Source organism: Haliaeetus leucocephalus, unplaced genomic scaffold (genome assembly GCF_000737465.1).
Source record: "Haliaeetus leucocephalus isolate CR32 unplaced genomic scaffold, Haliaeetus_leucocephalus-4.0 Scaffold616, whole genome shotgun sequence".
Lineage (NCBI taxonomy): Eukaryota > Metazoa > Chordata > Aves > Accipitriformes > Accipitridae > Haliaeetus > Haliaeetus leucocephalus.
In genome coordinates, this window is record NW_010973052.1 from 1075220 (window position 1) to 1093074 (window position 17855).

Sequence of the window (17855 nt, forward strand, 5' to 3'; positions counted from 1 at the left end):
TCTTTTCTCTGACTTCTTTCACAGCTGCTGAATGTTAGAGAAACTTAACTGAAAGAACACAAAATTATACAAACTTAGGTAAAGGCAAAATTTCAGCAGCCTCAGTTCACTCCCTCGTGTACTATGTTACACACAGCTTGAATGCTTTGCCTCCTTCAGCGGATTTATTCTTCATTTGCTACCTATAGCTGATGATTCTCACTTAATGGGTACTGTTTAGTGTTTTCCTGTTCTTCATAGGTCAATGTGTGGCTTGAAATTTTATATCCACATGACTATAAAGACAGAATTTCCTCATTAATATTTATCCATGTTTTTAATGCCTGATAGCTTCACAAATATTCATGTCTCTCTATTTTCAGTATCCACTAATGTTATTTATGATATTTAAAGACTGACTGTCAGAGCACTTACTATTAATATCCAGTACTTTGTTGTTCAATGACAGGCTTCTCTATGGCTGCAAATGAGTCCCAGTGATGTCAGATGAGGCACACAGTAAATGAAGGACATGTCAAGCAGACAGTAATTTTGCTACATGGTAATACACGGTGGGCAGGTTTCGTATGAGTAAGTGACATCTTCATTTTATGAATTTTGGTGGCCAAGCAGGTTTGGGGCAGCTCTGAATGAAGATTTTCATGTGTCATGGAAGAATTGTTGATATTAACTCATTATATGGCCATAATTATTATAGATCAGAGCCTCCCAGCTGATCGACACACTGATCAACTGATATGCGCACTGATGGGAAGGAGTAAGCAGACAGAGCCAGACTCCTCTCAGTGGTGCCCAATGACAGGACAAGAGGCAATGGGCACAAACTGAGATACAGGCAATTCCATTTATACATCAGTTCCATATAAACATAAGAGTATTTGTATTTTTTTTACTGTAGGGGTGATTAACCGGAATAGGAACAAGTTTCCCAGATAGGCTGCAGTGTCTCCATCCTTGGAGATACTCAAAACCTGACTGGACATGACCTTGAGCAAACTGTTCTAGCCAACCCTGCTCTGATCAGGGAGGTTGAATGAGGTGATATTCAGAGGTCCCTGCCACTCTCAGCTGTTCCGTGTTTTCTTAATATCATTCAGAGAAAAAGGAATAAAAAGTTTTTACCCACTTGCAATCACTAAAAATCCCACCATGATGTCTACTGTAGGAATAGGGATGTTGAAGTTTGTGTCCTGGCCAAACCCAGGCCAGGCTATTGCATTAAAACCATCTAAAATTCCCTCTGCTGCTTAACTTGCCAAAAGTTTTCTTCACCTTATCTCCAGAACTCCTTCAAGAAGAAGTGGAATGCAGGGAACTAATTGCTCCATAGGAAAAATGGCTGAACTGAAGTGGCAGGTGGAGTAATGTTACCATTTATTTTCCTCACAGAAATGCTTAATATATTTAGGTCCTCAGGCAAAGTTAACCTTGGACCTAGATGAATGAATATGAGCCATTATACAATGGCCGCAGAGAGACTGGCACTGTTGTTCTGCTCGTGGTGACTTATTGTGAGTCTGAACTTCAGAGACAATGTTTTTCTGCAAAGCTCGTTCTGTCATGTGAAGGAGAAAGCTTAGACTGTGCCATACGGAAAGGGAGCAGTCAATAAATGTAGAACTATACTGCTAATGCATACATATGTTTAGACATTACTGTATTTAGATATTTTTTAGATTAAATATTAATCTGCATACAAATTGAGATATACAAAAAATATTGATAAAATAAGCATTATTATTTGCAAAGCTTCAAAAGGAAAAGGAACAAAAGCAAAATAAAGCAGCACAGAATTGGCACTATAAAAATCCTGCTTCCTCAGTTACCCATTTGTTGGTTATATTGTGCTGTTTTTCTTATTTCTTGGTGGTCTGAATGGAGAAGAAAAAATAGGGACTGAATAGAACTCTGAGCTGTTAGAGTGCTTTTGAAAGATTTTATTTTAACTATAATTAATGGATATGTAATGGAAATAATGAGCTAGAGTGAAAATTCAATAGAGTTTAATGAGAAGAATATTTTAGATGTAGGAGAAGGAACAAAAACAGATGAACAAAGACTTGTAATGCTTTTTAATACCTATGACTCCTCAAGCATATCTGTTTAAACATCAGCTGTAGTCACTACTACAGAGCAATCTAGACAAGAAAGGTAGGTGACTTTAAGAAAGGGGTGGAACAGAGATTACAGCTCATGGAGCAATGGGTCACAAAAATTTGTGCAGTAGTAAATCATTAGAAAATACCTGCAATTTACAGAAGCCTGAACACAGGAACTGAATGAATTTATAAAAACAATTTGTCCAGAATTTAATCATTGACTTTATTAGCATTACTCATGATTTATATTGATGTAACTGACAGCAGATTCCAGTCTATTCTACTGTGTATTATAAAGTTTACTGTCTACATAAAATAATGTTATTAAATATCAATTTTGTTGCCTTCTTTTAACTTCATACATAAGTTTAAAAAATGTTTAATTAGAAACAGGTTTGTGACTGGCTTTCTGATCTGAATAGTCTAGGTCTGGTTCTTATTTACAAGTTGATGCTGAAATAGTAAATGAGGGTTTGATTACAGATCAGGAAGTATCTGACTGGAATATTTAAGAAACTTCACAAAAATGTTTGTTGATCACCATACTCCTGCCCAAGGGCCCCTAAATCCATGCTCCAGCTAAAGGTTTTATTACAAATCAAAGCTTAAACTTATTTTTTTAAGACTTGGATCCCAATAGAATCCACTTTTCTATAAAACTGAAACTGCTTATGAACTAAAAGATTCAAAAGTTCTTTACAAAATTCTTATGGACTAAAATCTCAATGTTCAAATCAATAACCAGAGTACACATTATCACAGGCTGCCATAACTGACACACAGTCGTCTATCAGCCTATGAGACAATACAGTCCAGAGGCAAGTGGTTAGTAAAGACAGTTAACAATTTTAATTATTGTGAGATGACTAATGAAAATATGCAGCTTAAATGTGTTCCTCTACCTACACAACTCCCATTGCTGTTGTGCTCATGTGTGTTCTAATTTCAAAATATATAATAGCTTTTTTTCCCCTCCTCTTAACTTTTAGGTGAAAATGCTGATGAAATTATGTTTTTTGAATGTATTAACAACTCACTGAGATTATGATATATGAAAGAGTTTTGAATTTTACATGTAGTTCCTTTCAAATGCTGATAGTGATCATTAAATGTCCTGTACCAGTAAGCTTCACAGCCTATGCCTTTTTTTTTTGGAAGTTTTAATCTTCCGCATAGTAGACCTCCAATACCATATATTTTATTTCATTAAATGTAGCTTTTGCAGCAGGTCTTGATCTTTACATCTGCTTAATAGAATGAATTGTGAATACTTTGGAATCTTTATTGAATAAGTATGTTTCTGTAGGAGTAATTTAATCAAATTTAAAACATTTACGAGATTGTAACCCTCAGAATGATACTTTTTGTCAGCTGGTAGTTGTGAATATCCTACTTTTTTTGCACTATCTTATAGACTTGCCACTCATTCAGAACCCAGTTCAAAAGAGCTGTGATAATATACAGATGCTTTCCAAGTGGAATCAAATGATCTGATTGCTCAGAATAATGATTGCTCACCAGAGCAACCCTAGCATAGGTAGACCATGAGTATGAAGACCTTGAATTGGATAATCTGTTCAAAGTTAAAAACAGACCAAGAGATGGAGCTCATGAAGACCCTTTCCATAGCTATGCTGCTGAGTGAGTGGCTTTAGTCTTTTGAATGAATCTAAAACATTTGAGGCTTTCAGACTGCATTAAATTCCAGGAGCTGGAGTCAAGGTCTGACTGCAGTGAGAACTGTACCCAGCCATGAGTCCCACAGAACAAACTCAGCCTTCTGCTCAGTTACAAACAGAAATGTCACTTCAAGTAGTTCTGTCAACCAGCTTTTGGTTGTATGGAGGAACACTTAAGGAGGCAACACAACTTGGAAGAGGTGGAATAGATGATAGCAGACCCATTAGTCAAGTGGAATTTCTTCTTCTCTATGGAGGAGAAGTTCTCTTTTGTATTGAGACTTTTCTAACAGATATGCATAAATGGAGCGAATCCCTTTTCTGGGCTGTCAGACTTGGCAAAAATAAAACACAGCATGCATTTGGTACAAGCAGTCTAGAAGAGGAATAAGCTGTGGTAGAAAAGAAAAAATATATCCTGCTGTTCTATCCTTGCCCTTCCTTATTATTTAATCAGAATGCTTTTTTAAAAAAAAATTTGATGGTTTAACATTCTATGCAAACTCATTACATGACAGTTCCTAACTGTTTTTTGCTGGCATTTTTATCTGCAGTCTATGAAGAAAGCCTAGTTTTAAAGTATATAGATGTGCTCATCATATCAGATTATTCCTTTTTAAAAAATGTTTTACACAGTTCCCTTCCAATGGTTCCCTCTCAGAGTGCCCAAAACATGGAAACACAGATACTACCTCCATTGATTTACACTTCCTTTCCCCAAATCACGATAAGCTTTCTCATGTCCTCTTCAAACAGACTTTATTATTGGTGTTTAAACCATACTGTATGTAGAGGCAGAACTGAGTTCCCTTGAAACTGATATTCCCCTCACCCCTCTATAAACAGTAGATGCAAGGGAACTGCTCTGAATGACACAAGACACTCCCTGAACAGCTGACTAAAAATTAAGTTGAACACAACCGAAGTCTTTCAAAGCTTTGAAATAGCTTTCAACCAGCTTTTTATCTTCTGTGTTTCGTCATTTGCTGTTCCAGCCTCTGTCAAAATAAGCAAGTATCAAAAGCTGCAAATACCAAAAACGTACCTCCAGATCTTATTTTTATGAGATTTTCACTTCAGAGTTAGGCTATGTTTGGACAGACATCAAGTAATTACCAAAATGCTTAACTGGTCTTGGATTAAAATGTGATTTACATGTGGTGATCAGAGAAACCATAGTGAGTTTTGTGGACATGAGAGGAAAAGGTCATATAGTGTAAACAGTTAACTGTGTAGCTACAGCATAGAGGCATCATTCTCAGAATATTTGATATTATCAGCATCTTTGTAATATCCTTCTGTCATATCTTGTCAATGTGACAATACAACTCATACCTGTTAGTAAAATGTTGTATATAATGCTGTTTTGCTCTGCCCCTGCCCAAAGAGCCAATACGGCATGAAAATTTACCCTTTTTTCCTTCTCAGAACAAAACAAATGGCATCAGATGGAGATAAAACTCACCTGAATGAAATGGCTTTTGCAGCTAACGAGGACAGATGCACTCTACTGCTTTCATCAGTATTGCACAAATGAACAAAAAGGCCGTGCTTTTATCTTTTTGACTAATGGCATACAAGTCAGTTTAAGTGGTTCATTCACATACATTACTGGAAAGAAGATAAGATTGCTCTGTGTACTTAAAGACCATGTGCAGGATGGCAAAACTATTCTAGTGTAGAGACACGCAATCTTGTAAAGTGCAATTACAGCTGGCATTTAACCTGCAGTACTTAAACTATGTTTAACATACAGAGCTGGACGGAACTTATTTAATCAAACTTATTCTGTTAAAACAGATGTGCTGCTGAGTACAGAAATTACTTGTATAATTAAATCCTATAACGGAATCATATTTTTCTTCTCTGAATCATTTTAAAGCTATTCTTAGGCAGACTTCCATTGTGATCAAGCTGCAAATCTGCCTTATTAAAATTATTTCAAATGAATAGGCATATTTGATATTTTATGTGGTCCTGACTGCTTCAACCTCTATGCTTTTAATACCCTCAAATACTAAATTTGTAGTGTCTCTACAGTGTAACTGAAGCATTTTTTGAAATGAGTAACAGAAAATAGAGAAAAAAACCCCAATAATAACTGCTTTTCATCTGTGTGCATCTCTGAACAATTTTAAGATTTTTCATTTCAATATTGTCAAAACAATAAAGTCACTACTGTCAGACAAATGAGCTTGACATCATTATGCCATACCCATGTTAACATATGCATGTTCTTGTCACTTGCTGTATTTTCATATCATATCACATCACAGAATCAAATATGCGAACACAGTATTTAGTTTCCCGAACAGGCTTCTGACCTCTTACTCTCCCTTAATGCTCTGTCTCCTTTCTTCCAAGTAATGGTTGGCTTTGGAGAGGCTTGTGGCTTGCACTCAATGACAACTTCTTGGCCCTTGGTAATAATTATTGTTTTCCTCATTTGATTTATTGGGAAAGTGGGAGCTGAAGCTGTTAAAAAGAAGTACATTAACTCTACAGAGAACAATCACAGCTTCCTGTTTCATTACATTCTAATAGAAGATTAGAATAATAGATTCTGTTTTGGGGATAGAATCTCCATTTTTGGCTTGGAAATTACTACACCACAGATTAGATGGAATTTTACGAAATATTTCAAATCAGCAGCTAAGACTGGATGGCAGGTCTATAATTTAATACAGTTATAAATTAGTGAGATGTCCTTCACATCAGTGTACAAAAGGAAGATTGCTTGAGAAGTCCAACAGCTTTAGAAATTAAATACTATTGTTGATTTAGCTACACCTTTTCCAAAAATTTTGGATTTCATAGATAACTTGTTAGAAGTAACTAGTTCAAAATGAAAAGAAGGTTAAATTCCACAACTATCCAAAATGCTCTCTCTAGAGTTAATTCCTACAAAATGTATTACTGATAGAGAAATTTTATTGCCTTTTTTTTTTTTTTTTTTTTTTGTCTGAATGCTAGGAATTGAAAACTGAGAACTTCTTAATAGAAGATATTTAACCATGTCTTGTTCTTAGTATTTCACTTTTCAAGAAGTCCCATTGATTACAATACATCAGCTAAGTTAATAAATGTATCACAAAATGACACTAAGTGCTGTAATTTTACACCAAGAAAGGACAGTTGTTCTCAAGTAATCTCATTTGTTTGTGTTTTTCTTAAACTAGTTTTGCAAAACTAAAGCCTCCCCTGCAACTATCTCAGCCATACATATAGGAACATATTACACTTCATTGCCTTAAATATGTAGGAATTTCCTACTATTATTTTGGGTAATTTTCATACCAGAGCTATTTATATGGACAATTTATTCTGTTCTTTTCCCTTTAATAATCCAGAAAATTAAACACAACTGCTTTTTTAAGGCAACATTATGGTTAAAATTTAACAGGGGTACAATTTCACAAATGACAAAATGAAAGGCTGATTTTACTCCAGCAACATATAATGCCCATTTCTGATATTAGTGAACATCAAAGAAAGTGTACAGCTACCTGATATAATAGGTGTACCTATTTTATAATAGATATAAAAAACAGAGCAAAAGAACATTGCAACCAACAGGGATTTCTTTGCTGACTGAATCAAAAATGATAAAGGAAAGTGATGGAAAGGGAGCAACCACTGACTGTGGGTTTTAATTTATGGCTAGACAGAAATATCTTGAAGAGTTATCAGTGAAATTCTAATGTTAACCAGCTAGGAATTAGTGGAAATGTACTAGACAGAAGAACCAAATCTTAGCTCAAATGTACTATATTATTTCAGTAACTTCAGCTTTATTATTCATTTGACTGGGAGTTTACAAGAATGGTTCCCAGGTGTAGGTTTTGAAATTTGCAAGGTTTGAGCAGTGCAGAGACCTCTAGTCTCTGATATGGCCATTGAATTACTTTGATAGACACCTGTCTTCCAGCTATACCATACTCCAATAAAGATCATAAGACTTTTAAAAGTCTGTCTCACTTAACCCTGTGAAAGTCCACTTATCACTATTGTCCCATTGTGTGTTACCACAGTTTGCTTTAAGGAAAACTAGAGTGTTGGAAAGACATGCTTCAAGTTTTCCTTCATTAACTCCCCACTTCAGCTTTTGAATAATGAATTTTTTATTGTATTTCCAGGTAGCACTATGTAGTGTATTTGCTTTACTATGGATGATATTAGCTGAAGTATGTAATTTCCAGTATTCAATCAGTTCTGGTGACTTCATAGGAAATGTATACACCTTTAAAACTAAGATTATGCTTAATTACCTTTGAATAATGGCCTTGTCATTCTACCTTGTCAGGTAGAAGTAATACTTTAATTTTAACAGAGACTGAAATATATTTACGTTCTCTAAGTTTCTTCTCCTGCACTTATTTTTTAGGTAGTAAAAAACATTTTTCCATTCATTTGAACTGAAATAGCCTTATATGAGAAGTAGTCACCAAAGGTAACTGAGTCAGTAATTTATGAAAGAAAGTTTTCAGTTAACAGAAGGACCTGTGCTCTCTCTGGCAACAAAGGACCCACTCACACATAAAAAACAAGAATAAAAAGAAACCTACTTTTATCTGCTCTGCTAAGTTTGGACTAGCAGAAGCTGTTCCTTATCATAACAGACCAAGAACAAATGTAATTATCAAAGGGAAAAAATGAACAGTCTGTTCTTTTTCAATAATACTCACCTAAAATCTTCAGCTCTGCACTGGCATAAATGGTGCCATACTTATTTTCTGCTAAGCACTGATACATTCCAGCATCTGAGACATTCACACTGTGGATCATCAGAACACCATTAACCATCTCAATCCTGCTCTGTAATGGAATAAAAGAAAAAAAATTCTATAAAAGCAAACAGGCACTGGAAATTTGCTGTGTTATTAGCTTAAGGTGAGGGGACAGAAGACATTATTAAGCTAAAATAAAACTGAGCAACAAATTTCCTTGGGCCTACTTTTTTCTTGTTATATAAGGAAAGACAAGAATAATGCAGATGGGGAAGGGCAGAAAAAAGCTCCGAAAATATTTAAAGGTAAATATTTTTCAGTGCAAGTTCACTATCTCCAATGCTTGCTCTTGTCTATTTGCTTGTTTGTCTGCTATTACCTTTACATGATTTTTAAAAGCAGTTCATCTTGGGAACTTTAATGAGGCAAGAAGTATACCCCAAGAAGTTGTGGGTATAACATATCTGATGATCTTCACATCTCCAGCAAATGTTTGATTTCAGTCATGGTACTATATTCTTAAAAGTAGATATCAAAGATTGCTTGCATGAGTAAGAGTGAAAGGGCCTAATCACCTTCATCATTAGTGCAAATTTCTTATTTGAAAGGTCCAGTAGTAGAAAATAGTTACCACAGCTGGAAGAGAAGGGGTATTCATAGCTGTTTATGGAAATGTGTACTTCATGGAGCCTGTATAATGAATAATTTGAACAGCTATAAAATATCTCTAGGTTTCATTACTACAGTTGTTGTAGGTTTAATTAAAAATTGATAAAGAATAAAGTGTTTGGGAATGCAGAGGAAACTGTGAAAAAAATTCTCTCTCTTCTAAGCCCCCAGTTTAAACTGAAATTTAATTTGAAATTTCAGAGCCTGATGCAACTAATGGTTTGGAAAATCAGAAAACCAAAAAGTACAGATATTTAAATTGCTTCAATTTCAGGACTAATAGCTCCATCTAAAAAGGCAGAAATGGATAAAGTAAAGGCATATAACCTTATTTTCAATGCCTCACAGCTTCAGAAGTAAACTGTGTTTATGTTTCCTTTCTCATTGTTTGCATAATTGGTTGATGTTCACAGATAGAAGCGACATTCAGTGAAATGAAAGACATTATATCTTTTATATTCATAAATCCATTCTGTGAATTCATTTACAAATGGAGACGTTTTCTCCCAGAATTGAACAGCTTTATTTTAATCTGGAAAAATGCATGAAATAAATTTAGAAAACTTTTCTTTCTAAATAATTTGAGACTATAAAAATGGAAAGGTGCTAGGCAAAAACCCACATGATGTGGGCTGATGTGTTGATGATTCAGTGAGAGAAACAGAACAAAGTGAAATAAAAGGCAGGCCATGCCATAAGTGGTCTTTTAAAAGGAAAAGAGAATTTTATTTAGATCTAATTCTAAAATGTATCAGATAGTTAAGACTTTACATTCTAGGATTCTTGCATGGAGCATTTTAGTGGTCTTGATGGTGAGTTCTGTTACTTGCAGAGAATTAATGGAGTTGAAAAGCGATGAAAATATAATAGTCATTGTACCTCTTACATCTGCCTGCTAGTCTTTTGAAGAGTATGACTATGTACAAACAAAATGTGGTAAATAACATAAGGTAACATAACGTTGGGGAAAATATGAAGGAAGCTGATTCAGCAAATACAGCATATCTCTGAGTTGTTAGTATCTTCTTACACAGAAAAAAAAAATAGATACAGACAGAGTAATACCACTATCTAAAAAGAAAAAAAACCAACAAACTAAGCATATTAGATATTGCTTTATTGTACATTATAGTACAATGGCAGATGTTGTTGCAGACACAGCTCAGAAGGTTCCATCTCCCATATATCTCTGAACTACAGTGAATTACTGGTGAATGCAATTTGACATTGCTTGAGATGGTTCAGAAGGGATGTGCACAGAAAACCTGCCTGTATACCAACACTTAAGAAACTAGCACAGAAAACAGTCATTTCTGAAGTACTTTTCTGAAGTACTTTTCAGTACCTTCTGTAACTGACTTTATCTGAATGAAAGGAGAAACATGTAATATAGTGGTGACTCCTCATCTAATGTACCTGCGGCCAGAGAGGAACTCCATTTTTCAGCCAATGATATGTGGGCCTTGGCTTTCCAGTGGCTTTACATTCCCATCGGAGCTGATCTCCACTGTCTAACTGAGTATCATTAAGTTTCTCCACCCAATGTGGGTAAGCTGCAAGAAAAAAATAACATGCTGTATACAAAGCGTATAAACTGGTAAGTCCCTAGCAGATATGCAAAGACCTAATCAATTACAGAACTTAAATTATGGCCTTTACAAAGTTACCTTACCCTCAGAAAGAAGCACATTTAAACAAACAACTGAAACTAAACAAGAAAGTAATAAAATTAACAAAAGTCCATAACTTTAAAGAAAATGCTGTAATGGCATCAGGCAGTGAGCATTACCATGACCAGGAATAGAAATCTTCCTGATTTAATAAAGTACAATGGATTAAATTACAGTACTATATATTAATGCATTCATTATTACTGAATTTAAGAGCATTTGCTTGGTAGTCACAACAGAATATTTAGTAACTTTTCAAGACCTAAGATACTTAAATTTTGGTGAGGAGGTTAATCATCATAGACTCTGTTTCATGTAGTTTTCTCAGTTTGCTAGGAAATCATGATTTATCCAGCTAGGAATAACTGGGCATTTGGTAAGGTATTTGCATGTATTTTTCTTAAACTATCTTGAGTTCATTTCATATTTCAAGGGAGAAAATGCTTTTAATGTTTTTAAGCACAGAACCCACAAGAATTCTGGCATTCATCAAGAATATAAATTACACAGTAAGTCAATGTTAAAACAGTCTTTTTTTAAAGGTAGACAGTTGTTAGGTGTATATGTGATCATTAGTACCTAAATGTCATGTAATAATCTCTTAAAAAGCAGGGAATATTTTTTGCAGAGAAGCAGATCTTTAATGCATCAGTCAATCAGATAGTTATATGTAGGATCTTATAATTTGGAAAACTTTTTATGACTCAGTGAGGAACTAAGCATTCATATGCAGAAAAAAAAAAGTATGCTTAAAAGCCAGCTTTTGGGTTTTCATGCTGTAGCCATATCAATTTGTATAGCAAAGAGGATGATAGATGAAATTAATTAACTTAATGATATTAAATGTTGGGGTTTTTTTTTTCAAATAGTAGAGAATAAGTAGCTAAAGGTCTTCATTGCTAAAGGAATGTAAAATGCTTCTGCTTGGTATGAATACAAGTCCAGATCTGTCACAATGAAGTCTCTGCTTCAAACCTCAGATAATTGATAACGTACTTAAACATGGGGAAGCAAGTTTAAAAAGAAATCTTTGAATCTAGCTGGCATTTGACAGGTCACCAGTCAAAGATGTGGGAAGATATGAAAAGGCATGACAGGTGACTAACTGCTTCTAGCTTACATCTTGTGCATGGATGATAAAGAAAGCGAATGAGGTGTCTATCATTCCTAAGCAGAGAATAGTCTGCTTCAGAGTCCCTGACCAGACAGTTGTCAGAAGCTGGAAACATATCAGGAAAAGAATCACTCATTTCCCCTTTGGTAGGGGAAAACAGATAAGATTGACCCAACCTCACTCCCAAACCCAAGACCAAAACCATCTGCTCCCTTATTCTTCTTATTACAGTCAAGGCAATGTATGACATGCTCCATATGTGCTCCGCTGTGCTGAATCACTTGATTCTTAAGTTATGCCAAAGGGTCCCATGAAATCCCCAGAAGCATTTTGTGGGAGTCCCTGCTCACTTGTTGTCTATTAATTGTCCTAAAAATATAATGTATAGTTGATGCTGTTATTTTCTTTTTGAATGTTGCGGTATGCACAAAGCAGCATGCTGAGAAGCAATTGTTTCCTTTGAAAATGGGTAAGTTAATACTACTTTGGAAGATGTGACAGTTAAACATGTAACTAAAAAGTAATAAAAGTTAGCCAATGGTGCCAGAAAATCATATCATTTCAAAGAGGCACTAAACTGGTTCTATTTATATTTCATTCTTTTCATTATTTTGCTTTTCTGAAAATTCTACTGTATGACCCAAAGCATATCTAGTCTCATTTTTCTATGTTGAATTTGATCTCACCATGAACCAGAGCATTCAGAATGAGAGCGTGCACCTGTTTATACTGAAATAAAACCATCTCCCCAAGTCTGGCCACAGACATGTTCTCTTCAGTACACGACTGCCATTCCTTACCCTCTGTCTCTGGCTGTCTTGATAGCACAGTCATGGCTCAGGTTTTCCTCGGTAACCATAAACTTGCAAATTACAGTGGTATGATCGATGGGTATTAACAACTTTTTTTTCATTAGTTGGGGTATTTCTACCCTAAATTTTCTCCTCATAGCCTAAATGGCCTTCGGTTTCATAATTTTCAAGCTGTTGAACTGTCCATCAGCCAAGGCAATGACTCAGGTTCCCACCTCTTTGAGAACAAGGTAGCAAAGCAATAGGTAGATGTAGCAGGAATAGAGCTAAATGCATGATTGAGAGAAATACTTTCATAACTTTTTGGCTTCCTTTCCTCTCTCTATGTACTCCTTACTTTGCCACAGAGAGTTCCCTCTTTGCTTATTAGCAGGGGTCGCTCTCATAATATCATGACACTTGTTCTTAAACCCTGTCAAGAATTTAAAAAGTGAAATCTTTAACTGGATGTACAACTTCTGACTCAATGTATTATTTTCTTTTTTTTTAACAAAAATGTGTTAACATCATCCTAATATACACATGGGCAAAGAAAGCTTCATTCCATAATTGCATTTAATTTTAATTAGAAAATATCAATTCTAAGAAGCATTTAAACGGATTTCAATACTAATAGGTTCTTTTTTCTTTTTATAAATGCAGCATTCATCTTGGGGAAAAATGGGTGTTTGCCTGGTTTTTAACTGTCCAGTGAAGAGTTTTGGGGTGAATGCAAGAGTAGAAGGATGTGGTTTATTATTCAGTAGTCTTTATGGATATTGTGCCACAGCTTTCTACAGTGCTCCTGAGATTTTAAAATCACCATCCAATCCCTGATTTATTTTATGCTGCATTTCTGCACCTGTTTATTCAAGGATGTCAAAATGTTTTACAAACACAAATTGGCAATAAATCTACAAGCTTACAGGCCAGTTTTTACATCCTCTGTGCAAAATGAAATTCAGGTGCAGAAAACTCAGCCTACTTTCTCAAATTATTAAGCAACTTTTGACTGAAAGAAAATTCAGGACAAAATTTTTCATAGACAATTACTTTGGATAGAGTCCTAAAATGTGAATGAGTACAGTTTGGGGTGAAAAAAATTAATTTTCTGAAAATGAGGCCAATTGGGAAGTATACAGTAGGAGAAGAATAGGTAGCTATCACAGTGAGAAAGATAAGATAGCAAATTTAAACTGAAGGTGCAATTCTGACCAGAAAAATCTCTTCTTCTCTAGCCAGTTTTACTGCATGGGGCTAAACTGCAGTGGCACCAGTGGATTTTCTTCCATACAGTTTTTATAAGGAAGTGATTAAAAATGGTTTTGAAAATCAGGATGGTCCATTACACTGCATTACAGAATATTCCTGCCCTCAGCTGCTTGTTCCACTCCTGTGTTCTGTCAAACGTCCCCTCCTGCTGTGGCAGCAGCGCTGCTCATGGGGCACTGCTGTGAGCTGGATCAGGGAACTGATCCAGCCAAAAGAAAAATGGCCAAAAAAGCTTTCTTGTGGTCTACTTCCCATCACCACCCTCTGCTGAGCTGGCACGAGTGAGTAGGTAACACAGAAGAAAGCCCAAGAGGTTCAGAGTGAGAGGAGCAGGAATTGCATAAACCAGCACTTACTGTTGGGAAAATGCTGCAAGCCAGGATCTGTGGAGGAACTGTGATTACAAAAGGTTAATGGCCAATTTCTCCACCTAAATTTGAATTTTTGTGCTCTGTTCTATTAATCAATTTGATCTTGAATAAAATTTCCTGGAAACTTACAGGATGAGTGGATCACTTGGGGAAAAAAAACCCTCTTAAAATAGGTTGTGGTGCATATGAACGTGTCTTGCATTATTAAAATTATGTTTTTAATGTCTTTGTCACTTCTACAGCTGAATTTCCACTAAGTACTGAGACTACAACAATCTGAAATTGTCAGCATCTGAACCACTTTCTGAACAACATCTGAAGTGTCGGCTGCATCAGGCAGTCATGGTATATCTGGATTGCAGCATCAGGTAAGAAATGAAAAATCACTAGTTTGTGATTAAATGTGACCAGACAGGCATCCTGGGCATCCTGGGCTTTCTCCAAACTACTCTGTGGTGACCCAGATCAGATGCAACTGACAAAATGAAGAAGATTCAAAGAGACAACTAGTGAGTTCCTACAGAGATATGCAAATAGTCAGACTGCAGTACGACACAGCTGGTCCTACAGCCTGCTCTGAAATTTTACAAGAAACCCCTGGTAAGGAATGATGGCCTACATCTGAATTTCTGAGTTGAAATAATCATTGTCTCCTGGAGGAATAAGAAATCAGTGAAAAGGCAATGACCTTAAAGGTAAATAATTCATGTTGACTGTTGTTATGAGTAAGAGGTACAGCAAGAAATGCTGTTTCAAGTAATGCCCCCAAATCCTGCCATATCAGCTGTCAGCAAAGGAAGCTGGTGATTTTGTAAAGTAACATTTGGCTAAACTTTGCATGGCTAAAGCCTTCTTACCCAAATCCTCTTACACCCCTGGAAAGGGTCGTCAAGGTTTGTAGGCCAGTGAGACACTAACGCTGTCTCCAGGAGCACTGAAGGCTGCCAGCAGCCCACTGGGGAGTGTTTCATCTCAAGGCCAAGAAAAGGCCCTTGTTGAAAAGGCTAGCGATAGTTTGTGCTTCTTGTTCTGCTGTACCGGAGGTTGCTGCCAGTCTCCTCCGTCTGGAAGCCCTCTGTTACCTGCTCTGGCCTTGCTCCCTGCTAGTGCAGATAGGTGAAACTCTGACTCCGATCTAGTTTTGACTTATCTGTTAGATAGTCTAAAGTATCATATTAGACTTAAGAGAAGCTTAGTAATATACTAGTCTCACATATCTGTTAATCAGAGGAATGAGACAACCTGAAGTGGAGCCCTTTTCTATAACGTTAATGAAGTTGTGCTGATATTATTGCAAAAAATTCTGATTAGCAAAAACTGTGCACTATCCATAAAGGCAGTGACTGTAAAAAATATAATTTTGACGATGGTGGAGAACAAAAAATTTGTATTTCTATCTGAACAGAATAGAACAAACCTGACATAGAAAGTTTTCTATGGATTCCTAGATTTGAGTATCATTATTTCTGCTCAAAACAAAAATGTGTCCAGGCTAATTAGAGAGGCAGAGTTGTGTAGAACACTATATCGTGTTTGCTCTCATTTTATGCCACAGGTCTGCAGGGTGCTCTTGAGGAAATAATTTCATTTTCCAGCATCTTGATTTCTCTCTTGAAGAGCACCTTTTATATTCCCTTAACTCTGAAAGAGGGAGGCAGAGATAATTATAGCACTTTATAAGGTGCTTTATCATCTAGTAGTTTCACAGCTCTAGAAGTCAGCTAGTAGGTGTATAAGCTGGGGTACACCTTATAACTCAAATTAAATTTTTAAGAAATGTTGTTGAAAAAGACCAGGCATGCTGCTAAATGTCCCTGGACCCCAGGTCCCTAGCAGGAGCTGCTATAATTTCATGGAAGTAATTGACAGTAAGAATTTGTAATACCAGAGAAATACCGCTGGGGTATTGACATAGTAGGAGGCATCAAGTAGTTCCTGGGCTTTGATTGCTGTTTTCAGTAAAAGCCTTACAAAACTATTGCTTCAAGTGCAGTATGAATGGCATATCCAAAACAAAAGTGCAAACTACCATTTTTGCCATCACATATTTTTTCCAGCATGGACCAAAAAAAAAATTGAAGACAAAAACCTGCCCTTGGCTCTGGATGGATGGAAATGAAAAGCAAGGAGATGAGCATCATCCAGAGATACACTGATACTCACTAAAACCAAGAGAGCTAAGATAAAGACATTGGAAAGCTGGAGGAGACAGCAAAATTGATTATGGACCTGGAAATATTGACGTATGTGGAAAAAACCCTAAATATGATGCCAGTCTATGGTTATTTGATGAAAGTGTGTAACAAAGACAGAGAACTGTGTATAGTTAGTAATGGGGGGAAAGCACTAGGAACCATGGGATGAAATCAAGAAAAGAAAAATAAAATTGATTAAAAGGAGAAACTCCTTCTTAAAGGTATCTATTAGCCTGAGGAACTGTCTAAACTGCAGCAGCTGGAATTCTACTGACTGCAATATTTGAAAATAGAAAACAATTCAGAGCCTGAAAGATTCGTTGCATGATTTCCTGCAGTAGACCTTTCCTGCTAAGTATTTAAGGTTGTAGGATTCATGGTATGGTAGCAGGTGATGTAACTTTAATTATAACAAGTAGGTGGTACTGAAGCATACCTTCAATATAAGGAAAACTTTGAGTTGTAAGTATTCAGGATATGTCTTATATAGGCTTTTGTTTCTAGCCTCTAGGATGCAGCAACAATATTATATAAATTCCATGATTTTTGCTTGTGCTGGTTTTGGCTGAGGTAGAATTAATTTTCTTCATAGTAGCTAGTATGGGGCTATGTTTTGGATTTGTGCTGAAAACAGTGTTGATAACACAGGAGTGTTTCATTCCTGCTGAGCAGTGCTTACACAGAGCCAAGGGCTTTTCTGGTTCTCACCCCACCCCACCAGCAAGGAGGCTGGGGGGGCACAAGGAGTTGGGAGGGGACACAGCTGGGACAGCTGACCCCAACTGACCCAAGGGCTGTCCCATAGCATATGTCATCATGCTCAGCAATAAAAGCTGGGGGAAGAAGAATGAAGGGGCAGGGGGGGATGGACACATTTGGAGTGATGGCATTTGTTTTGTGTGTCCATGGATAAGCCCGCGACAGAGCAGGTACAACCCTTGGAGGGACTGCAGCCATGGGCAAGGCCATGTTGGAGCAGGTTTACTTCTGAAAGGACTGGGGCTGTGGCTAGGGCCACGCTGGAGCAGGTCTATCTCTGAAGGCGTTGTGGCCCATGGAGAAGGTCACACTAGAAGAGGTGCACCTGAAAGCCCCTGTGGCTGTGGATAAGTCTCTGCCGCAGCAGGTACAGCCCTGGAGAGACTCTGACTCATAGATAAGGCTCCCCTTGGAGCAGGTACACCCCTAAGGGACTGCAGTCTGGGGATAAGTCCAAGCTGGCACAGGGGCAAGGGGAGGAATTCATTGCAATGTTAAACCTGACGGTC

At 36.6% G+C, this 17855-nt stretch overlaps 1 protein-coding gene across 1 annotated transcript in view; it reads right to left on the reverse strand.

Moving 5' to 3' along the window:
* Positions 1-17855, reverse strand: part of CNTN5 (contactin 5) — a 248719-nt gene that overhangs the window by 123634 nt on the left and 107230 nt on the right. Inside the window, exons 8-10 of the mRNA XM_010578200.1 lie at positions 10591-10727; positions 8464-8593; positions 6103-6253 (exon numbers count right to left, since the gene is read on the reverse strand). Coding sequence (XP_010576502.1) covers positions 6103-6253; positions 8464-8593; positions 10591-10727 — 418 coding nt within the window. The remainder of the gene's footprint in view (positions 1-6102; positions 6254-8463; positions 8594-10590; positions 10728-17855) is intronic.